Genomic DNA, 23,807 nt, shown 5'->3' with positions numbered 1-23,807 from the left:
AGTAGTGCTTGGAGTCTGATCAAAGCCTGGCTGTTTGCCTTGGACATCCTGACCTGGAGGATATCATCTGTGTTCATTTTCCAAAAGTTACCAATAACTTTATATTAACGTGTACTATTTTAAAATATTTTTGGAAAGCTATTAAAATCTGTGGTTTGTTGCAGGAAAGCACAGAAGTCGGTGCTTTATTCCTTTAAAGCACCTTTTAATTCTAAGATTTTGTGATTTCAAGATAGGATGTATACATTCAGAAAAGAAACTGATGCTCCAGTTTTACTGTGAGAAAACGATTGTATTGAACAGTCTAGTGTCTGAGCAGATTTAAATGAATTTAGATTCATTCTGGACATACATAATGAGGTCAGGGTTATCTTGGGAGAAGAGAAAAGGGCAGGCTCTCTTTATCTTTTCCAGTGTGTTCCCTTTCTTGCCCGGCGCACTGCAGATGAAGAAAATTAGTGTTGTCCTCCGTCTCTGAGAGGCAAGCACAAGCCTGCCCCGTCTCCACTCTTGCTCTGGCTTCCTGTCCTCCCAGGCCCTGCAGGGACTCATTTTTCTGATTGCGCGAACGTTGCAACCTCCCCTTCCTTTAAAAACAAAACCAACTAGCGCTCCTGCCTCGCTGACTTTCGCATCTCCAATCACCAAACCCTGTAAACATCGATCCTTCATTAAAATCAGATCTCTCTTGTTTTTCCCAGCGTTGTTGACAGCACCCACCCTATTGTAGAATTCTCTGCTTAAACCTCTAGGAAATCTGTGTTGGCAGTTCCATCACAGACTTTGATCAGAAGGCTAAAACTTGTTGGTAACTCTTCCTTAGGCCAGTACCTGGAGTCTTTATAAAGAGGGAAACTGTTTCAGATAAGAATCTCTTGGTGACATAGTTGCTGGGTCCTCAGTGGGCTTACCAACTGCTGGGAACCTGTAGCAGTGAATTGAAAATGGATTTTGTGCTTCTACTGAAGGACTTCCAGTGTCACTGGGAGAGACGCGGGCTTGACCTCTACTCCTGATTCAGCCAGAGCAGCTCCACTTTCCCCCCCTCCCCGGTTTATAGGGGAATTTCCCCCAAAAGTCAAATAGGCGGGGAGAAAAAAAAGTCTTGTGCTTGAAAAAACACAAAACATTTTGGTAGTGTCTTTCCCATCTGTGCCTTCAGGTTAATCGGCATTTACAGTTCTGGTTACGAATAAAAGGTGAAGACTTACCAGCACTTTTTTGCACTCTTGTTTTCATTGCAAGACGTCAACACTGCGGGTTTGACACAGTTCTGATTCGTTAAACGCCTTGATATGAAGCACGTTTCATCTCCCTGCCAGTCCCGTGAGGGAACAGGTGTTGAGCTTGATCTGTGTTTTGAAGATTTCAGACTGATACCTCCTCTCAAAGTGTACAGACCACATGAGTTAACCATTTCTTCAAGAAAACGAATCGTTCCTCTACCGGGGACAGTTGTTGAAGGCTGGTTTCTCTTGCGCGTGATGGCTCTGCATTCATTTCTTTTTATTCCCATTTTCTGGAGTGTACCCTGGGTCCCAGGCTTTGGGGACAGTGGTGGTGAAGAAAAAGTAACAGACTCGAGCCTTGACAGAGCACGCCACCTCGGAGGGACACACGTTGAACAACTGGACTGGAGCCTCTGGGTGTTGCTGTTTCTCCTGTTCTCTTTTCTTACCTGTTTTCATAGCCCCTCCTCCTCCTCTTTTCTCTCTCTGCATTAGTAACACTACCTGCCTTACATCTTTTTTATTTCGTCTCTCATTTCTATTAAATTGTCCCATGAGGGCATCTCCCTGAAATTCATTTCTTCCGTCCAGCCTCTGTTCTTCTCAACAGTTTAATGGTCCAGCTTTAAATAAACCAAGAGTTCTCACTTTCGATCTAATGACCTGAACAAGTGAAAATTCTCTTTGAATAAAACTAGACCCTACTCAATACTGTTAAAAACAGAACTGTAATTTGACTTTTTTCTCCATCCTTGGCTGTTGAATCGTAGGTTCCTGTCACGCCAGGGTATGGGTGGGTTTTTGGAGCTCAAGCGTTCTAGAAAGCTGGAGCTGGGTGATGAGCTTCTGCCCTCTTCACCCAGCTGCACTGCATCCTGCCAGCACCAGAGGGGAGGCTGTTCCTCCTCTCCTGGATGCTAACGGCTTCTGTTCTTCCTCAGCCCCGCTCGGCCTGGGGCTTACAGTTAGGTGGCACAGCCAGGAGGTTGCCGACGGGATTCAGCACATGCCAGTGTGGGGGGTTTCACTGCTGGGGAGAGGGCTAGATCAGCTATCGCAAGGGGATGTGATAACAGGAAAATGCATTAAAAGAGCTGGTGCTGGGAAGTGATTTGACGCTACAGCTGAATGTGGGGAAATTTAGCTTTTCTCTTTCTTCGGAAAAGATGATGCACTCAACATCCAAATAGCAGTAATCAATCTGCATTTAAGGCAGCACAAATGGCCACTTCTGGAGAGCTGTATAATATCTCCATTTCCAAATAGTTTTCTCTTTCAGGATATTAAGAGGATCTATTCGCTCTTTACCCCATATTTCTTCCCACCCCCAGTTCCATCTGATACAACTCAAGCTGTGAGACTTGGGTTTGGGGTGAAGTTGGAACCCATTAGCGCTTATGTTGTACATAAGATACTACGGGTCATTCTGTAGGTCATGGTCAAATAATGAACTTCTTCTTGCCCGATACTATCTGTAATTATTAGTCTGCGCTGGTTGTACTCCTTCAGAGGAAGTTATTCTAGACTAATCTTCCTTGATAACTTGGTTTTTTCCCCAGCACACCCCACCCCCACCCTGTTCATCTGTCTGTCCAGAGCCCCTTGTCCATTCTTTGCCATCTTACTCCTCTCACCCAAGAGGCTCTTGCTCCTTTCACAAACCCCAAAATATTTGAGGTTTCAAAATATATTTCAGATGTATTTTTGAACATTCGAAGATTACATTTAAAGGTTCTCATACTGAGAATACAATTTTAATTCAAAATAAATTGTGTCAATAAAATGATAACCCTTGACTTTTTTTGAATGTCTCATAACTTGACTCCCTAAACCACTGGTTCCCACAGTATGGTCCCCAGACCAGCAACCTCGTTGTCACTTGGGAACTTGCTAGAAAAGTGAATTCTCAGATCTCCCCACATCATCCCTCACCCAGACCAGAACCCAGAACCAAAATGTCTGGGGTTGAGTTCAGCAATCTCTTCAGGTAATTCTGATGCACATTAAAATTTGAGAACCACTGCCCCAAATTAATTCATGACCATTGTTTTAAAAAAAAATCAAAATGTGTATCTACATTTGTGGTACATTAATTGAATAATTGGAATTACAATTGTGATTATAGGTCATGGAGAATAAGGCATGGAATGGACGATCTTTGGATCTCTGGATTCCCTCCCGGCCATACTTGTTCCTCACCAAGCCTTCCCTTTGACCCCTCTCTCATTCATGGCTCCTTAACTAAATTCCTTCTAAGTAGCCTCCACCAGCTCTTGGCTAATTTCATGCAAAATCATCTTGAGGGTTGCTGTGCTTCCTTGATGTGCCTCATCTGCGTGTCAGGTGGCTGAGTGGGTCAGAGAGCTGAGTCTCTATTACAGATACACTTAGCCTGCTTCTGCTTTAATCCTTAGAAATCTCTCAGGAGATCTGTAGTTCAAATAATTAATCACTGATACATCAATGCACAGAATTTTACAGCTACTTGTGAAGGGGAAATCTTCATAGTTTTCTCTCATTTATAGGATTCTTTGGATCTAAATTTCTTGTAAACTCCCTCATGCACACATTATCCCCTAAGCTGCCCCCGACTCCCCTCCTCCAGCTTTGGGTCCAGAAGTTGAGAAGGCTTACTTCCCAAGTCTCTTGCTTCTGCATCAAGTTCAGAGAGCCAAATCTCTAGCGGACAGCTCTAAGCCTTTTCCAGCAGGTCCCGGTAAATGTACTCACTTAGAAAAACAGTTTTCAGAAAAACAGTTTTCCAAAAAGTAAGTCTGTTGCATCTTTTGACTGAGTAAAAAGCATTAAAATTTTCTCTGATTTGTTCATTTTACAGTAACAAATATTTTATCAGGCGCATTGATATATAAAAACAAAAATGCATGGTCTAATGAGGATTTGTATGAGCAAGTTTGGATTGCAACGATAATTATAAGCATAGAGGTATAAGTGGGTCTCTGGGATGTGTGGGAAAGGGGCACCTAAGTTGAAGGGTTTATCCACAGAGTCCACGAGGCACGGCTTATTCTATCTGGGTTGCCTTGGGGAAGGGAGGTGGAAAAACGGGATAGTGCTTTGCTGACTTACGACCAGCCGTTCCACTTGTATGAATTTATTCTAAGGAATAAATAGTGGAGGTGCTTAACAGTTCATTTAAGAGTTCTTCCCAGTGGCATTATTTATAGTACTGGAAGTATTATACTGGAATATTATATTAACGTAAGTATCTAGCAATATGCAATTGACTAATTATGGAATGTGCATTCATGTTATGGATATATGTGCAGCTATTAAAAATGATGTTAAAAAAAAACTAGTAACATAAAGAAGTGTTCCTTTAGTTATTTCTGGGAGGAAAAAAAGGGCTCCAAAATTTCACCCACTATTTTCTTCAAGTGTAAGTAGGTGGGTATGTGTGTATAAACACTTAGAAATTATGTTAATGATGTGGAATAGAATTATGGATCATTCCTTCCCCTACTTTTCTTCTGGGCCTGAATTGTCTTGGTGATCAGGACATGAAAAAAGCATAAGACCAGTGGCATTGGGGCAGTTTTGAGCTATCGTTGCTGCTAATCTCATCTTTCTCTGATACCTTGTCCTCTCAAGAAGCCTTTAGACTGGCACTGGCCGTTTCTGCCTGGCTCTAGGAGTCCTTTGGTCCAAATCGAAGACATGGTTTGCTTGTGTTTCTCATCAGTCTAGTAATGGGCTGCCTCTCTTCTCTGGTGGTTCTCTGCCGCGGAGTTGGGTCCGCTCCCTCCTTACCTGAGCACTGTGGATCTGTCAGACCTGGTGCAATAGCATGTGTCTTTGTTTGGTCTTATATTAGTTTTAGGTGAGGTGATGACCTCAAGTTCCTTGTTGTTTGCTTCAATGCCTCATAATACCTCCTGACTCATTAGTCCACCCACCTTGCCTTGACTGTAGGACTCAATTTCCTCCTTTCTAGTCTGTGTACTCTCCATCTTTTCTGTCCTAGCAGTAATTCTGATGTGCAGCGTTGAAAATTCAGCTGCATAATCTTGGCACCTCCACCTACCATTGTGTACCTGTGTCTTATCTTCTGAGGGTCAGGACCCTGTAGCTTCCTCCAGTTGCCAAGGAATCAGTAAAAGGGCCAAAGGAAGCTGCTGTCCTTTTTCTGTTACCTGTGTTGGGTTCATGCTGAAACCCTGTATTCATCAATGTGATCTAAAACACGGCGAGTGGTCCTTTAGAAGTTTAGGAAGTTATTCACTCTTTGTTCTGCTTTTTAACCTTTTCTGTTGGAATTATGTCCCTTTCTCCTTAGTCACTTATCCTGTGTTACCTGGTAGGTGTTCCGGATGGTCCTACCACTTGGTTCTGTTTTGTTTCTTGTGGGGGCCAGAGCTCTGCTCCCACTCCTTGCCGCTGAGACCATTGACCACCTCCTCTAGGTCTAGGAGACTTGATGGAGGGGAGTGTGAGGCTCTGGTTCTTCGTGCACATCTGCGTCTGCTCAGCGGCCCAGCTTCAAGCTCTTCCGCCTTGCACCCCTCCAAGTAGCAAGACCAAGATGTCTGTGACCTGGGGCGTGTATCACACACCTGTGCCTCCAGGAAAGCCATACACTCCCTTCTTGTGCCTCCCCTCCCATTGGCACTGCCCTTGCCTCCGATCTGAAGTACCCTCAGCACTCTGCACTAGTCACCTGGCTTTTGCTCAGCTTTACTAGATACGCAGTAGCTGAACTAGATGACCCTAAGTTTACAACTGTGTGAATATAGCTCTATGTTAAATACCATGACAGATATTAAGGACAGCATCCTAACCCTCAAGGGGCCCATAGTCTAGCTGTAGAAGTAAAGATGAACACATGATACAGTTTCAAAGTACCACATTGCCGTTCATAATTACATTCGTGCACACATTCACACATATCATTCTATGTTCATAGCCTTCAAACTGCCCCTCACCTAGGACCCCAGGTTACAAATTCCCGTGCAACAACTGTTCTATGATTGTGCTTTGGTTATGGCTGCAGATGAGCTGTCATTCTTTTCTTCCTCCAGTGTGGCTCTATAAAGACAGTGTAGTGGATAACTTGCACGTAGGGGGCATGTAGAAAATGGACCTAACTGGATTAGAAGGAGTAAAGTGGAAATCATGGGAAGACATAAACTGGGGCCCATGACAGCTAAGCATTATACTTTCCACTTGATGTCACAGGCTGGTGGTCTTTGTTATGGATTTAAGTAGGGGAAAAAAATGATGAGAAATAGATTTTTGTGGAGAAGTCATGCAGCAGTGGTGTGCGCTGTCGAAAGGGACTGAGTGAATTTGGTTAAAATACTCCTGAGGTTACCTTGGAATAAGTTGGTGAGGGCCTGGCCCAAGAGGGTAACAGAAGAGCGAAGTGAGCACAATTAGGAAGGAAAAAAGTTTTGGACGTAGGCAGTGAATTAGAAGCAGAGTTAAGGGACACTTTGGTTCCTGGTTACCAAGACAGTGTTGTTAAAGGGAAGCTGGATTCAGGGGCTCCTGATCTCAGCTCTGGAGCCTCCCTGGCTTCGTCATTCCCTGCTGCCGCTGTTGTGTACTTTCCATCACTTTCTTTAGATCCCTTTTATATATGAAAGTGGTTCTTTCTGTGAAACTGTTGGAGTTCCCATTCGCCAGAACAATTCATATATGTAATTCTACTCCTGTTTTAGGTTAACTAATAGATACTCCCAGCATCTGAAGTGAAGCTCACTTATGTCACCAGGTTAAGAATTTCTGATAGGACAACTATTTTAGGATTGGGGTAAGGTTAGGTCTAACTGTACATTCTTTGAACTTTTTCTATAAAACCTTTTCTGTAAAAGGTTTCACAAAACCTTTTGTTCAGAATAACAGCCTACCATCATTGAATTGGAATTAAGATCATGGCCTCTTTGTTGGCACAAGATGAACTGGTGACACATAATGTCATTGGTGCTAAGGCTTCTGCCTTGGAGAGGGAGGTTTTTGTCCTGCGCAAGGGACCCCAAAACCTATTTTAGGTTGTAGGTTATAATGTTTACTCTATAGAGCAAGCTCTTTCTTTGCATTAAGAGTGCTGGATTGTCATCCTGTTGTGCTAAGGTAGTAGGGTGATCTCCCTTTAACAGCACCCTTGTCTGCCTTTGCAGAGTTGATGGTTCTGTCTTCTAGTGGGAAGGCAGTAGCATCTCACACAGGAGGATTCAGACTTTGTTGTTTAAAGAAAGAATTTTCCAGTGATCTGAATGAGGTTCCTCTCCTGTGCTGTAGCTTTTAGAAGCAACCTAGAAACCTGAGTTTTCATCCGTCTCCTTCACTGATACCTCTTTGTGTGTATGTGACCGGAGCCTCACTTTTCCTGACGGATGATGATTTCTGTCCATTATTGACACTGCTGGTCTTTTCCATCTTTGTAATGCGGCTCCTGGGAGGAGAAAGCCGCAGCGAGGAGCAGGCTGTGTTCTGCCCCACTGCTTCCTTTCTCCTGGCTGGCCAGAGCTGCAGCCTGCCTTTGTGAGAAAGCAGCTATTAAGCAGACACAGCAGGCGAAGTTGAGAAGTCGGGAGTTTCATTCTCTGCCTAATGAAAAGAGATACGGCGCTGTGGAGGCAGCCTCCTGCAGGAAGTGCAGGGAGGGGAGTCTCTGTTTGCTCTGTGGAGCAGGCATCAGTGGAAGCAAACCTGCCGCCTGGCTTACCCTCCCAGGTCCCAAAGACAGCTCCCCAAACATATCCCACTATAAACTGGGTTATGTCAGATGCAAGGGGAGCCCCACCGAGAAATCATGGCAAGACACCAAGACCAGGATCTCCACATTTTCATTTTCCATAAATACAACTGGTAGTAGGCAGTCGTGTCATGTATGGATGCTTACATCCTGAAACAAAGGTGTATGTTGTATTCCTGTTGGCAAACCACTGTGGTAAGCCTGCCACTCGTGGTGTTTGTTCCTCACCTCTTTGAGAGGCAAACGTGAATTTCTACACCAGCAGTTCCCCCAGGTACTCTCTCAAGGAGAAGCCCTTGCTGTGGCCTCGTATCAGGCTGGAGGAGGTTTTCTGGGGATGTCTTGACACGGGGAGGGAGACCGCAGCTGGTGTGTTAGACCATTGAGCTCATTGCCCTGAGATCCCTCACACGTGGCAGCCGGGGTCCGGTGTACCACTTACACTTCAGAGTGCTTCCTGGGTGGGCGTCGTTTGTACGTAGTGTCTACAAATTATTAACTCTCAATTTTGTCTCTGTTTGGGTAAGAGCTAACAGTAAGAACTATTTCTCAGTCTGTATTTGGTGCTCCTTCATAAATGTGTTTGAAATTTAGATAGCAGTCATATCTAAAGTATGAAAAGATGGGGGGAGGGGGTGGGAAGGGACAGACTGGGAGTTCTAGATTTATAGATACTGACAGGTGTATATAGAATAGATAAACAAGTTTATACTGTATAGCCCAGGGAAATATATTCAAGATCTTGTAGTAGCTCATGGTGAAAAAGAATATGAAGACAAATATATGTATATTCATGTATGACTGAAAAATTGTGCTGTACACCAGAAACTGACACATTGTAAACTGACTATAACTCAATTAAAAAAAAGATATGAAAAGATGAAGTCTTTGAAGGTTTTTCCAGAATTAATGCCTGAATGCAAGTAAGTGTCTAGTGATACTCGTTCTTAGGAACGAAGTAAACATAATTTTTTTTCTTAATATTTAGACAGTTTTACAGAATTCCAGTCTGTCTCCGATGTCACATGTTTACTGTGATCCATGCTGTCTGCTTCGGGATGTTTTGTTTTTCTCCTTTGGGTAGCGTGTTTAATCTTGGTGAAGGCCTGGATTTCTGCTTCTGGCGCAGAGCTACTTTGGGGTCACAGAGAAAAAAGCAGAGTTTCAGTTTACCACCTCACTGCTTCTGCCTTGAGAGCCTGTTTTCTGTCTTACTGCTCAGGCCCTGTTCTTTTTCCCTCGTAATATATGAGATGCTCTCCAGCCCCCAGGAAAGGCCGGGGGTTCAGCAGTGTTCTCACATGAACCGTCTGTTTATTGAGCAGGTCCATTTGTTTTGGTTGTCCTCGTTGTTAGAACAGGATAAGGCTGTAGGCAGTTTTTGCCCCCATAGGACCTGCAGAAAGCTTAGCTGGCCTTGCCTTGAAGAAAGCTGAGTTAGAATCAGGGTAGCAGTGAGCTTAACTTGCCTCTCAAAGGCTTTATTCCTAAGGCTACACCTTCGAGTTTATGGTAGCAAAAGAGAGAGGGCCTGTTGTTGGCAGAGGAGGCTGTAGAAACTGGACACAAGGCAGGGTATCCAGAGGGCTTTGAGAGGCGGGGGAGTTGGAGTTACTGTTAGCTTGCAAACCCGAAGGGACCAGGGGCTAAACCTCAAGAGTCAGCACTGCTCCGTGATCAGTATCAGACTCCCTAAATTGACAAATCACTGGACTAAAATTAAATGGGAAATTCTGACCCCCTAGGAATTTCTAAAACTGAAGCCTTTGATTCAAATCCAGGAGGAGCCATGGGATTCGAAGAACTTGAAATAGCAGTTCAGATTGGAGTGTGTGGATGATTTTGTTTTTCTTGTTATTCCTGTACTTTAACTTCTTACCCTCATCCTGGAATGGAAACTAGGTGGTAAGTGTTTTGTTTGTTTAAATCATTTCTGAACAGAGGGCATTTCAAATCAGTTGAGTGAGAGACAGTTCCCCTACGTGGGGAGTGATGGAAGAAATGACTGCTCCACTTTGCCCTGAGCAACACCTGCCCGGTTTGGTTTGTAAATTTGATCCAGAAAGTTAGGATCTTTCCTTCTGGTCATTAAGTGGAGCCTGAGTGGGGAGAATGTCAGAGTGTGAGAGCCTGACATGCTGAGTCTAGTCTGAGCTGTTTACCTGTTTTCTACAATTTGGAAAGTCTGGCTCATGGAGCAGGTACATTCTTGAGTCTCTTTCTCAATCTCCTTACACAGCGGCATCCCCTGCTTGGGTCTGCAGGCTAGCAGTGCACACGGAGGTCTCATCTAATAGCAGAGTGACTTGGTGATGCACCTGTCAGCTTTGATTCTGTGGTCCTTCATTGTTACTTGCGTGATCATGTCCCTGAAGCTACCACTCAAAGGATTCGGAGATAAAAGGTCGGAGGTTGGAACCAGCCACCTAGTGATCGGACACGTGGCGGAGTCCCAGTGTCCCCAGCTAAGCCCAGTGTCATTACAACCTGAGACTGATCGAAAATGAGGCTTAATGTCAGTTGTGTAGCCTTGGCTAATTTTTTTCTCCTACTATTAAAAATATTTTTCTGTACACTCTTGCTTCATTCAAGGCAACTTATCTTTTTACCTGGAGGGAACTTATTTCCATTCAAATTGGTGTGGCTACATATTTTGCGTTGAAAACGTTTCGTGTGATTAACCACGGAAAGAAACATTATTACTTGTGTTCCTTAGGAACGTGCTCTTCCAACTGATTCTTTTGTGCCTGGAACAGTGCCTTTCATTTGGAAACAAGTTCAGGAGCTCTCTCTGATTTCCAGGCACACTGTTAACCGAAACTAGCGGCCAAGTCATGGTAACTGGGCTTCGGAGAGCAGGCTGGTACCCTCCCCTCCGCCAAATGCTCAGCAGTATGCCCTGGGTGGTCCATATGCCCAATGGACCGACCTCTCTCCTTGCCCCTTTTTCCCACCCCCTTTACCCCTTCCTAGTGTGATTTGTATTTCATTGGGCTTTTTTTTTCTTCCTTTACAGAGCTATTAAGAATGGCAAAGGATTGCATAGCAAGAAGGAAGTGCCTATCCACCGCGTCGCAGACATATCTGGGGTGAGTTGTGTCGCTGAATGGAGCTGTGTGGCTCAGAGGCGCCAGGAGCTTGGCTGCTCATTCACTAAAGGACTTCAGCTTATGTGTTTTCTGTAGCTCGTTTGTTTTCAGGCACTGAATGTGAATTTTTCCAGGGCTTCTGCTAATGCATCTATAAAGAATCTCTGTTTTATATTCTGAGAAAACAGAATTTAAACTAGGGCATAAAACCTCCTAGCTCGAACTTTTACTGTTGCTTTTCCAGTTTCTTATTATCGTGAGTTAAAAGATATTTCTTTCACGTTGTATTAGAATGAAATTACCTTAGGAAAAAAAAAATCCCTGTTTAATTCTATGACTAGAAAGTGTTATTGGAAAAAGGTCAAATACAGGTTTTAGGACAAGTTTAAGAATTAATCCTAATTAAAAATTAATCCCTAATTAAGGAGAAATATGTCAGCGTCCTCTGAGCTAACAGTTATATGGGATGGTCTCAAAGAATAGATGGTGCAGATACCTTTGAGCTTCTGAAAAGCTGTGTTTAAAGGACTCCTTAGTGAGGACGACGATACCCTTGCACATTTAGGAACTCTTCTGGCTGAATTAGATACTTTTGTTAGTTGAGAATAGGTTTATTCATTTATTCAGCAAGTATCTGAGTGCCTGCTGTGCCTGGAGCTGCTTCAGGCACTGAGAGTATAACATTAAACAAAACTCAAGTCCCTACCTGCAAAGGGGAAGGGAGACAATAGCATTGTCAGGCAGCTGCCTCGAGAGAAATAGAACCAACTAAGGTGATAACGAGGCTTCCGGTGTTGGTTTTGATCAGGTGGCCAGGGGATGCTCACCGGCTGTTCCTTGGACACACACCGTCCAGTTCAGTTCTCATGTCGCTAATGGGTGAGGAGGGGCTGCCGGTCATACGTAGGGAGGAGCACATAGCCCAGGGGAGGTGACAGAGGAAGGACTAGTAAATCTCAGCTTGGACACTTGAGCTTGCCTTGGGCTCTAAGAAGAAAATAGTACCATAAACAAAAGCAGCCGAGCTGAGCCTGGGGCAGCGATGAATTCCGTGTATTGTATTGTTACATTGTGTCCCCGAGCCTGGCTGCAGCTTGGCCAGTTGTGCCTTGTGGTGACTTACAGACCCGTCTGGCCAGCTCTCCCTGGCCTAGCTGTGGTGTCCCCTGTTGGGTTTCAGCACTGGGCTTCCTTGTAGCTGAGCGTCGTGAGAAGCCCTGAAACCTGTTGCTAATGGCCTTTGAGCCACAGATCACTCAGTTGTATCTACCAAGGCTCCTGGTTAACAGGTGACTCTCCCAGCATGCTGCTGTCAGGCCGCGTTTCTCTGTGGTCTCCGGGCTAAATTACTGTTCACATAGCTGTATGTATCTGCTGTGACATGCTCAGCCATATTATCCTTAATATCATCCTTTTGGTGAAAATGTTGGAGTAATCAAAAGGCAATTTTCTGGTTACTCAGCTGCAGTGGGGGGAAAGTTTTGACATACCGTTTTGGAAAATACAGTAGTTACTCTTGTGCTAATAAGGGCGGATAAGCCCACCCAAACGCTCCCCTCTGGACCACACTCCAGGGCCTTCCAGCAGCTGGATTACACCGTGGGGGTGGTGCTCCCTTGGCCTTGGAGTCCATGTTCTTGCTCAGGTCTCCCATTGGTGGCTGAGTAACATCCTCAGCGGGTTTTTGAGGTAGCGGCGCATTGCTGTCCATTGACGCTCCTGGTGTAGTGTCTTAATGATCTTGACCACTCTTCTTTAGTCTCATGCTGCCTCCTACCTTCATGTGTTTTCTTTTTTTCTTTTCTTTTCTTTCTTTCTTTCTTTTTTTTTTTTTTTTTTTTTTTTTTTTTTTTTTTTTTTTGGTAGCAGTGGATCTTAGGAAACTTGTCTCATTCCCACACCAAACTGTAGCTTGGTTTCATACATACCTTTATTCTCTTTTCCGTCTGGATATTGGAGAATTGATTTGCTCCTAAAGTTACTGAAAAATAAATGCAAGTTTAATCTCTCCCAGTTCTCTCTTAAATAAAAGAGGAGAGCTAGATCACGTGGCGGGGTGAACATGAAAAAGCTCTTCCATTTAATAGGTGTCAGAATGACCTTGTTGTCTACCTTCGTCACACATTAGTCCACCTAGATTGCGGGGTTTTGGGTGCCTTCTGTAGTAGAAGTTGTCTCCCCCTTCTAACCTTCCCTCCTTTTCACATCAGTGTCACGTTCAGTGTGTGTGTGCCCTTGGGCTGTTTGAGATATATGGGTACTCGGCTCCGCAAGGCATTCTAGCGATGTTAGAGTCTGAGGGACGGATAGGCACGTGGTGTCAGACAAATAGTTGACATCCGGATGAAGGAAAAAACAGCAGAATAAGGGCCATGTAACACCAACATATATAGTGGTTTCATTAAAGTTGCTTAATCTTTTTTTTTTTTTTAATCTTTGTGTCCCACCATTGGTCCCCCTCTCGGTTGCAGGTCATGGTAAATGGCAGTTTTTGTTGAGCTGGCAGTTTTTTCAGTATGCTGCCATGATAACTGACTGTGACCTGATATTTGTGTGTGACCCCCCCCACCCCCCGGACACATCCTTGAAGGAGGAAAAAGACATATATAAGCTCCTCGATTTTTGTTTCCTAAACACACTCAAGAAGTGTGCCATACGGAAGAGGCTGTATCATAGTTGTGAGACTGCTGACCTGTACGTTTGCTCTGGTCTTGATGGCCTCACACTTTTCAGAGTTGAGTTTCTACCCGTGGTCCCTGTCACTTCTCTTGTATTTTACAAGATGATTGCACTGAGAGAGGGGCAGAGTGCGTGGAAACCCTCCTGTGGAAAGCCAGCAAGTGCAGGGCCTGCTTGGCTGCCTTCCTGTTGTGGGAAGTTAAGTCACCCAAGCGCGGGAGCATGAGGCTGCCTGCCTGCCTGCCTGCCTGCCTGCCTGCCTGCCTGCCTGCCTGCCAGGACGGCTTTGTCACGTGGTGCTGAAACAAGCAGACCTTTTCACGTCCATTCAGCCGCTTCCCCCGGGCCTGGGCGGTCATGTGCTGGCTACTAGAAGTGCCTTCAGACTTCATGTTCTGCTCTCCCCAGTTGAGCCTCTTAGATCCCTTTCCATATCGAGTGTTGTGTTTTCCGTAAAGTACACAGCATCTGTGTGTAATGCCATCTGAACCCACCCTTTGGCTGGGGCTTTGTTAAACTTGGCTCTTCTGCATCTCCTCACATGTTTTTCAGGGTAACCACTAAGAACAAAAACCCTGGTAGTTTGGATCCTCAAGAAATTACTGGTTTCCTTTATTTCTGATTTCTGAAGGTGGGGTATTTCAAGTACTTGTCATTGCTGTCCTTTCTATAATCGGCTGGGTTACCCTTCGGGCCAGGATGTTCCAATGAATGTAAAACCAACTAAGAATTTGATCAACTTGGTACGAGATCTGATTTGCTTTGGAGGGTGGTTCTGTGGTGTTCCTTCATTTCATACATCCATGTTTTCATTATTAGTGGGTTTTGTTTTGTTTTTCCCTGATCCTGCCTCGGCTCCCTCCCTCTCCGGCATAAGAAGAGTCAGAATGTGCGTGTCAGTGGAATATAAGGCTGTTGCTAATCTTAGGTTTATTATTGTTTTTGCTGTAGCCTGCTCTGTAATAAATACGATCTCCTGCAGATGTAACGTGTAAAACAGGCAATAAAATGTGGCTGGTGCGTGGCTTACCGTTGTCGTGGTAAATCAGACAAATCAATTACGATTCCGAGGAAAGCATGGGCTCCCCACCCCTCGGGTCGTAGCCGGCATGCACCGACTTCTTCCTCTGCCTCCTTCCACTAGGACTCGGTGAGTCACAGTGTCTGTTGAACTTTTGCTCTATTTCCTGCTGCGTGTGCCTTTCCCTCTCTAGTGCACGTTAGGATGTTTGTTCATTGACCACACCACACGAGAGGATAGAGCCTAGCCCAGCATCCTGTCATCGACAGGCTGCATTTCGAAAAGCCCCCCGAATGGATCAGATTACCAGGGGTTGTCCAGCTCCTGAACATCTTCTGCCTTTTCATGAGTGGAACCCTGATAACTTGGAAACAAATTTCACTGTTCTTTGATCTCCTCATCTCCTTCCTTGCCTTCTGGCTGGGCTCTCTTGTGGATGGTTTTCTTTGCTCATGTTACATACTGACTTTTTGGCAACCTCCTCTATCCATGACTGATTTTTGTTGGAGAGGCATAGTATTAATAATATGAATGTGCTGAAACCAGGGTCTACAGTGGTCCAAAGGCTAGCTCTGGGGATGGAGGGTAGGTGGCCAGACTTGCAGGTCCCTTTTTTTCCAGTAAGTCATGAAATGAAGACTTGCAGAGTTGACCAGTGAGATTCTAACTTGCAAATATAAAGGATGGCAGTGTTCCTTTAAAATGCAATAAGTAAGTAGGATTTTAAGCATTTCCTCCTGACCTCTTCCTTGAGTCCCTGGTTTCTCAGCATCTTCTTGAACTTGAATAGCGCCGTCCTCTTTTCCTCGGGGTACTAGAAGCAGTCTTTCTTTCAGGGAGGCTTGGGGACCCTAACAGAAGTTATCTTTCCTTATCTCCCAGTGGAGCTGGACCTCGATGTAAGAGTTTTAAAACATAACTTTTGGCTGAAGAGAATTAAAAAGTGATTTGCCCAGTAAATGGGAGGGAGGTAAAAAGCAGGACAGTCACCCGGGGACTTCATACCTTGGGTCGGTGTTGAAGAGCAGTTGCCCTTAGGTGTCTTCTCGCCTACTTCTTTAGGCTGCCTCCTCCTCCTCACGTGATCCTGAAGTTCCTTTCAGCCCCCTTTCTGTTCCTTCCACTCACTGGTGATTTGATGGCACAACGCTCCTTTTCTTGTTTGTTTTGTTCTCATAACTTTTCCCTCTTTTACTCTCCCTTAGCCTCTGAGTAACCCCCGAACATTCTAATGTCCCTTTTGTGCTGACCACACAAGGTCAAGGCCTGTGGTTCTGCCTGGGATTCGTTTGCTTAGCACTAGAGCTCCCTTCACACTCCATCCTTGCTGCCCGGGGGAAATCCCAAAGGAACCCTGTCCTGTAAGAGTCAGAGCTCTGGCTGCTGACCTTGCTTTCTAGAAGACTTACTGTCCTCTAGAAATCTGACGGCCCCGTGCAGGGAAGCCACGGTTAGTACCAGTGGTGCCTTCCATCACTCCCTGCCCGCCTCCCTCTGCAAAAGAATTGGGGCTGGTTGAGGAGACCTTGGTCACGTCAGGAAGTTTGCTTCAGCTGGTTGCCCTCCTTGATGGTCAAGGGCATTGCTTTATTGCCTTTTCTCCATCAGTCTTTCAGCCATAGGAGTCCTGTGTGACCAATTCTGGTTTCGTAAAGCTCTCCTACTCACACTCCCCAGAACTTGCAGGAATGTCCCCCTCTCTCCTGACAAAGAAGTCGGAGAGCATTTCTGCTTTCCGTGGGAATAAGAGAGAAGTCTGTCTTTCTTCGGCTGAACATGATACTGAATGAAATTGAAAAGAAAGGCTGGAATTTGAAAAAGATTGTGTTTCAGCCTTTACCACAGGGGTTGTGTTTAAGCACCTTCTTTTAAAAATTTAATCCACTCTTCAACTGAGTTCTCCTAGTGAATTTTTTTTTTTTTTGCACTATAGGGCATTAAATTTAGGACATAGTCTCTCACCTCTCTTATATAGTTGGGGATATCAGGAGAAATTGTTAATAGACCTTGAAACTGGCGAGATTACTGGGTACCCTTTGAACAGAGAACTGGGCACTGCTTGGTAAACCCTTGGGGGGCTACCTGATTCTGTAGCAGTCCTGCCCCCTTTTGTTTCTAACTCGGCTGTTTTGCACCCCAGTGGAGAATTTAACTTGTGAAACCTAATGATGATGCAGATGACTCCTGTGTGTACAAATGTGGTCCTGTATATATACAATTAATTTCCACTGTGTAAAAAAGATGATTTCAAAACTACATTTTCACTCGGTCGTTTTCCTCTGCAGCTTTGCATTTTTAGCAAATGCACTTCAACATTCCTAATTTGTGTGTAAATATCTGTCCTCCAAATTCTCCTCTGAATCACTTGTAGTATCTTTCTGGTTCTCTCGTTAATTAAAATAAAACTTTTGACACGTCTTCATTTTATATTTGAATAAAAGTCATGATTTTACCTGTTTGAAAATTATCCTCTAAGATGGGAATCAGTTACAGAAACGAGAGAAATACAAAACTGACATGGGGCAGTAAGAGATCATGTGATTATGAGCTTGGAAAAATCTTTGTTTTATTGCCTACTCTGTGCCTGAAAATATGAAGAGTCATTTGGTTGTGAAAGTTCTTTTAAAGCATAAAGTTCTGAAGTGAATGTGTCTCTCATCTGCAGAATGCCGATTCCATGCCGGTCCCTTACTTGGTCTGCCGTCACCAACAGGCTTTTGTGTTGAAAAATCCAGACATATTTGTATGGAAAAATCCATAGTAGGTTGAGGTAGAGGGATTGGACATTGAACACAGGGCCCATTGACATTTGGTAGCTGTGTCCCAGCTTTCTAAATTCAGCTCTTAAAAACCTTGGAAAGAAACATTTGACCCGGTGACTTGCCTGGAGGTAGAGCACTATTAGGGGCGGCTTTTTTTTTTTTTTTTTTAACTTTGTAGCTCCTTTCGCTAAAACATCTTATTTTCAAAATAATCTATAGACTTGATATGTCACTGCAGTGAATTCTGTTTTCAGGAAGTTTTCTGCCACATATTTTTCTAGTTCCCTTCTGACTCCTTGTCAACTATGACTTCACACCCAGGAATGCATACAAATGAGCCCCTTAGAAACAGGGTCCTAGCTTTCATTTCAGTGTCTTGAGCTATAATGATTTTTCTTTCTTTGTTCAAAGAAAGGAGAAAGGAAATTGAGGGAGCTCAGGAGCATTTTTTTCTGAGGGAAGTGTCACTCTTTCCAGAGAGAATTGCCTCTAGCATAGATCCTTTCCTTGCTGGTTCATGCTGTTCATTGCTTTTCTGTTTTCTGTGTGCATGTGGGTATTATCCTATGATTCTATTGTATGGGTCCAAATGGGCTAAGTGAGCCCATTACAGGCTTGGCTAAATGAATGTTAGGGTATTTGGAGGCAGTTGATAAAATTCCTGATTCCCAGGTCCAGGTGTGTGACCGGGTTGTCTGATCTGAGTGATGTGATCAAACTTGAAGCATCTCTGCCTGGCCCCGGCTTCGCTCTCCACTTCACCATCGTAACACTGCTTAGCCCTGGATTGAACTCCTTTTGCCCTGTGGCTATTGCTTATGTAAACATCTCAAAGTAAGTCATTTTACTAACATAGACATTCTGCTTACTCGTATTTTAAGGCTTTAGTTAGCATGCTTCCAACATATTCCCTACAGAATATGTTGTACAAAATTGTGGATACTCTTGGCCGTGTTGATGTCCAGATAAATAGCCTTGAATCAGACCTCAGGGTTGCTTTAGAATAACCTAGTAATTTTGTGCCAAGGCAAGGGTGTTCTGAGGAGGAAATGATAGAATTCTTAATATTATATTATATTTGAGAGGTTTTGAATTTGGAGGAAGACCTACATTCTCTCCTAGTACATTCCTGAAACATGCCTTGATCTTGACCCGCTGTGGGGGCTCTTCTTTTATATCGCATTTGGTCTGTTCCACTATTTCATGTTCTCGTTCTGCTGAGACTGGCTACTTGCTCTTTTTGAGTTACTGGCTTTTCTCTCCTGACCAGGCCTTCCTCCTCCTCCAGAGCATCTCCCTTCTCCCTGGCAGTGTCACCTTTTTATCCTCACTCCCTTCTCATCATGCCTGCCCTCAGCTTCTACACAATCACTCATTACCATGATTTTGTACTTGCTGATATAGTGATTGCCCACAGGTTGACCTATGTGCAGTGGGTCCTGAGTAGTTTCTAAACTCCTAAGAAATAGGGATCTTTTTTTTTAATCTCTTCACGGAGTCTAGTCTAGATTTGATCCACCAGGTGGTGACCTAAACCCTATGAAATTGTGTTTGAACAAAGGTGACCCTGGATCCTAGATACACGGTTAGCTGTGCTGGATAGTAACCAGAAGTGGGCAGACCTGTAGGAGGATGCAACAGGAAGGATGTATATTTTCTAGAATGCAGCAGCAATGTGGAATACATGATAAATAATATGAGCTCCAATATCAGATCACCCACGTTCAAGTCCAAGCTTGACTGCTTATTACTTTGTCACCTTGAAGTTATTTAACCTCTCTGTGCGGTAGTTTTTTCGCCTGTAAAATGAATGTAATCATGGCCCTTACCTCATTAGGTTGTGCTGTGCTTGAATGAGAGCTAATACATGTAGAGTATTTAGAGCAGTTGACATAATAGGAGATAAAGAGAGACCAGTGTGGTGGTGGTGGTGGGGATGGAGGTTATTAAATGGCTGAGCGCTCGGCCTAGCAGACAGAAAGCCCTCTAAAATAATCCATCACCATCATCAGTGGTATTTGTATCCCAAACTTTTTATCCAATTCAAGTCCCAAATCATACTCCTTCCTTCCCTGAGTTCTTTACTGCCTTTTTCTCTCTCCTTGACATGTAACATACGCTGTTGATGGCTTGTGTTTAAGTAAGTTTGTCACACTGAGTGTGATCACATGAATGATCAAGCAATGAGTATTTATCAAGAGCTTACTATATTCCAGGCACGGTGCTGGGTGTTGAGGATATAACATGAAATGAGACAGATGCAGTCATTCTAGAGCATATGCAGTTGTTCTGTGGTTACAGTTGTGCTAGAAGATAGAAGCCTGTGAGAGTGTGTCCTCACCGCCATACCTTTTTCCGTGTGGTCAGAGACTGTCTTTTATTAGCGATTGAACCCAGGACTTCATGCATACTAAGCACTCACTCTACCACTGAGCTATATACCTCCCTGCCCCCCACTTAAGTGAGTTTAATATGAGGCCTAAGGAGGAGTTAGTTGAAGGTCTTGTTTGGGGCTGAAGGATAAAATTAGGCACAGGAAGACCCTGAGGTGGAAAGTGCCGTGTGAGAGGTGTAGTGGAGTCTGCATTTTCCCCTCTGTTCTGGCTGCTCTGTGGAGACAGACGAGGCAAGAGTAGCTTTAGTACCTTTACCTGGTTAGGGGAGGACATTGCAGTGTGCTTGGTGGGACCTGAATGGTGCCTGGAGCTAGCATTGTGGCAGTGGACGTGGAGAGAGAAATTTGAGGTCTGCTTTGGTAGAAGAACTAATAGGATTTGGCCATTGCCTGGACCGGGGGTCAAAAAGGGGGATGGAATGTGAATGTTGTGTGTATATCTGAATGTCCAGCACAAATATCTGGTGGTGGTGCTGCTTTTCTGATATGATAAAACACTGGTGGCATAGATTTGGGAGGAAACTTAAGAATCTCTGGACATATAGACAGGAGTGTGTGAAATTGCGCAGAGAATTAGGAGAAGGGGTCCAGGCCAAACCCCAACCTGAATACTTTAAAAGAAACTTCAAAAGGAGCTTCCCAAGCTGTGAGAGGGAAAAATCATAGAAACTAAGAAGAGAGAGCACTTCACAACACAAGTGCCATCCATATTTATGTACGCACTGATGGAGAAATGACACCAATGGGAGATCTTTGGCTGAAGAAGAAATTTGTTATCGTGACCAAATCTCTTTGTCTAAGTTCTCTGCCACCACTCACGCATCCTGGGGTACATGGTTTTCCATTGATAGGCTAGATTCATAGAATCTCACATTTAGGACCGCAGTACAGTATCCTCATGCGAATTTATTATAGCGAAGTGGTGAAGTCACTGGTGAGAGGCAGGGTTATAAGTCTGTATTTTTTCTTAGGAAGAAATAGAATTCCCCAGCACACCCCCAAACCCTACATGTCTAAAGTTATTTTTCTTTAAGGGTAGTTTTATTATTGTCTGGCCTACCGTTGCACATTTATCCTGGCATATGTGTGGAATTCTGGGGACTTTATTAAATCTATTTCTGTTCCCAGCCATGGGGCTCTTTCTTTCATCACGCTGCAGACGTTACTAGCAACACATTCTCCTTACTCTCACATCAGGCTAATGTGTGATTTTTGTTTGTTTTCTACCTATTGCCGACACTCCTCTTGGCTCTGCACCACAATTGTCTAAGTTAAACTTCTCTTCCTTAGGAAAAGAGCTAGTTTGCTGTCATCAGTGCCATAAAGCCCGTGCTTTAAATGCTGTACTTGAAGGGATTGTGGGGCAAATTTCACATGCAGTTTTAATTCAGGATGTTTTCCAAATCAGTTCACAGGCGTTATTACAGTGTCCATAATATTTATTTGTCTCAAAATATATGAAACAATTATAGAGAACTAATTCACTCCAGAGAATGTTGACTGTTGGCTCAAAAAACCTTTTTTTTTTTTTTTTTTTTGAAGAGACCGTTATCTGACCTGAATAATTTGCAAATTTATCTGGGCAAAACTGAATCAGCCCTGAATGTTAATTGTATTTTCCTTTTTTCAAAACAAAAACTTACACTTTTTTTAAACACAAATTTTCTGTCAACAATTTTGTTTTTAAATGCATCAAGTATAAATAAGCCAAAGGAAGAAAATCATCTCTACTAGCACTGCCAGAAGTTTTTCAGTAAAAAATAGAACTATTCGGCAAAATTCTTCTCTCTGTTTTTCATTTTCTCTCCTCCCCACCCCCCTTTTTTTTTTAATGATGAAAGGTTTTATTTTCAGAACACAGACTTTCTCTGTTTTATTCCTGGCTGCACGGTTGGTGCCTAGAACAGTGTCTGACACAGAATCATTGCTGAATTCCTTTTCCCACTTAATTCTTTTTCTATACGAATACTATTCTTTTACGTCATTTTTAACGTCTGCCTAGTACTCTGTCTTATGTATTGTTGGATATTTAGTTTATTTGGGTTATTTTTTTAGTTGACAAAGAACATTGATTCCTTTAGCTAAATCATAGTCTGTAATTATTTTCTTAGAACAATTCCAGAAGGTAGAAACTTAGGCCAAATGATAGCATAAAGTTTCTTAGCTTCATCACCCTACAAATCTTTATTCGCTAAAATGATTAGGTTTCAGTTAAATGCCTTCATTGCTCTTCTTTTCATATTTTGCAGTTCTATTAGCTAGTATTGTTACAATTTGACTACTCATATACAATATATTGCATGTAATTACATATATACAATATACTGCACATTTTTTTTTAAGTTTACGTATATGGGCTGATCATTGTTTCTAAGAACAGTTTAGAGCTTTAGCTTCCTTAACTCACATAAGTATCAAAGGAATAAAGCCAACCACAAAATAAGAATCAATAGAATGCAATAATCCAATCAGCCTTTATTACTCTTAAAACTGACCACCTTCTGTATTAATTAATAATTTCTACCATAATGGTTGTCCTTTTTCTGTTTCAAAAACTAGAACTTTGTCTTGCAAATGTTATAATAATTTTTGTTAACTCTTTAAAAATGCAGGACTTCAAGAAGACTAATTAGACTTACTGAAAAACTTTTTGTTTAAGATTTATTGGACCTAAATATGTCTGCAAGCAAAAATGAAAGTTAAAAGTACTTTTAGGGGGTGTCAAAATTATTTTAGTCATCTAACTTTTCCTTAACATTTATTTTGATTTCTTATTAAAGTAGTGTCCTTGTCTCAGGTGGGGCAGAGTTTGACATGGCATCAGTTTTCTTGCCTCTGAGTCCTTGATTTGCCTATGAAATGAAAACTTGAGCTTCATCAGACTGTCTTAAATTCTTTACTCTGCACATATTGTTTTAATTATATCTCTCAAGCCATTTTGTGGTTCGGTAATAAATTCTTACCTATTTCATAGAAACTTTAGAAGTGATAAAAATTGATTTAAAATTTTTAAAGAAAAGAATGTGTTTCAGGCCTGTATGTTACTTTTTCATCCTAGCCTTGTAATTGTTATCCAGAATTACAGACTCTGGTTGATGTGCTTTGTTCCATATTCTCACTGGGCATATCATGTGTAAGCTGTGTTTTTAGACCAGTCTCATGTCCTTTTCATGTCCTTTTTCTGGAAACATACAAGATGTTTATTGTGGTATTGCTATAGCAATTTATTATTTTTTTTCTTAGAAAAGTAAGTTGTTAAAAGTCAAAATAGCCTTTTTCTCATATCCACCATTGGTTGTGTTTATCCTTACCAATTAAAGATGGGAATACTGCCTTTAACTGTTTTCTTATCAATGTAATTGTCTATTTTATGTAAATTGGTTTTTTGTAATTTAGATAAATTACATGTTTTTGGAGCAATACATAACCTGAAAATAATTAGAAGGTGGTATGCCTTTCAGTGTGTTAAACTCCTCTATAAACATTTTTTTGTTACAAACTGATATTTTTGGACAACTATCTCTTATGTCCATATTCTAAAGCAATTGTAATTGTTTCACAATAAAATAAGTTTTCTTCCTATCATAACTAAAGCAACCAGTGGCAGCGAAACTAGAGTGTATTGCGATGCTGATGGATAATAGAAGGAATTTATCTGTTGATTCAGAGTTCTCACAGACAGGGTAGTCTTTCTCCTGAATAAAATACACAAAAGCAATCCTATATTTACCTACCTGACCTTAGATAAGACGCTTGCTCTATGAAATAAGGATAGGAATTTTTTTGTTTAAATTTTCAAAGGAGAGGGGAGTAAACCAAGAACGGGGAAGGCCTGGATTTGGGAAATACAACCCAGGAAAAGTTGTGAAGGGAATTCCCAGGGTCTTGGTGGAGGAAAGGCCCGGGGCACCTGCTGC

General features: G+C 42.8%; 1 protein-coding gene across 1 annotated transcript in view; it reads left to right on the top strand.

The window, feature by feature from the left end:
- SND1 (staphylococcal nuclease and tudor domain containing 1) overlaps positions 1 to 23,807 on the top strand; it is a 379,404-nt gene that overhangs the window by 204,316 nt on the left and 151,281 nt on the right. The window contains exon 14 of the mRNA XM_006202257.4: positions 10,961 to 11,033. Coding sequence (XP_006202319.1) covers positions 10,961 to 11,033 — 73 coding nt within the window. The remainder of the gene's footprint in view (positions 1 to 10,960; positions 11,034 to 23,807) is intronic.

Source organism: Vicugna pacos, chromosome 7 (assembly GCF_048564905.1).
Source record: "Vicugna pacos chromosome 7, VicPac4, whole genome shotgun sequence".
Lineage (NCBI taxonomy): Eukaryota > Metazoa > Chordata > Mammalia > Artiodactyla > Camelidae > Vicugna > Vicugna pacos.
Note: the sequence above shows the minus strand (reverse complement) of the source record. Positions and strands in the feature narration are given on the sequence as shown.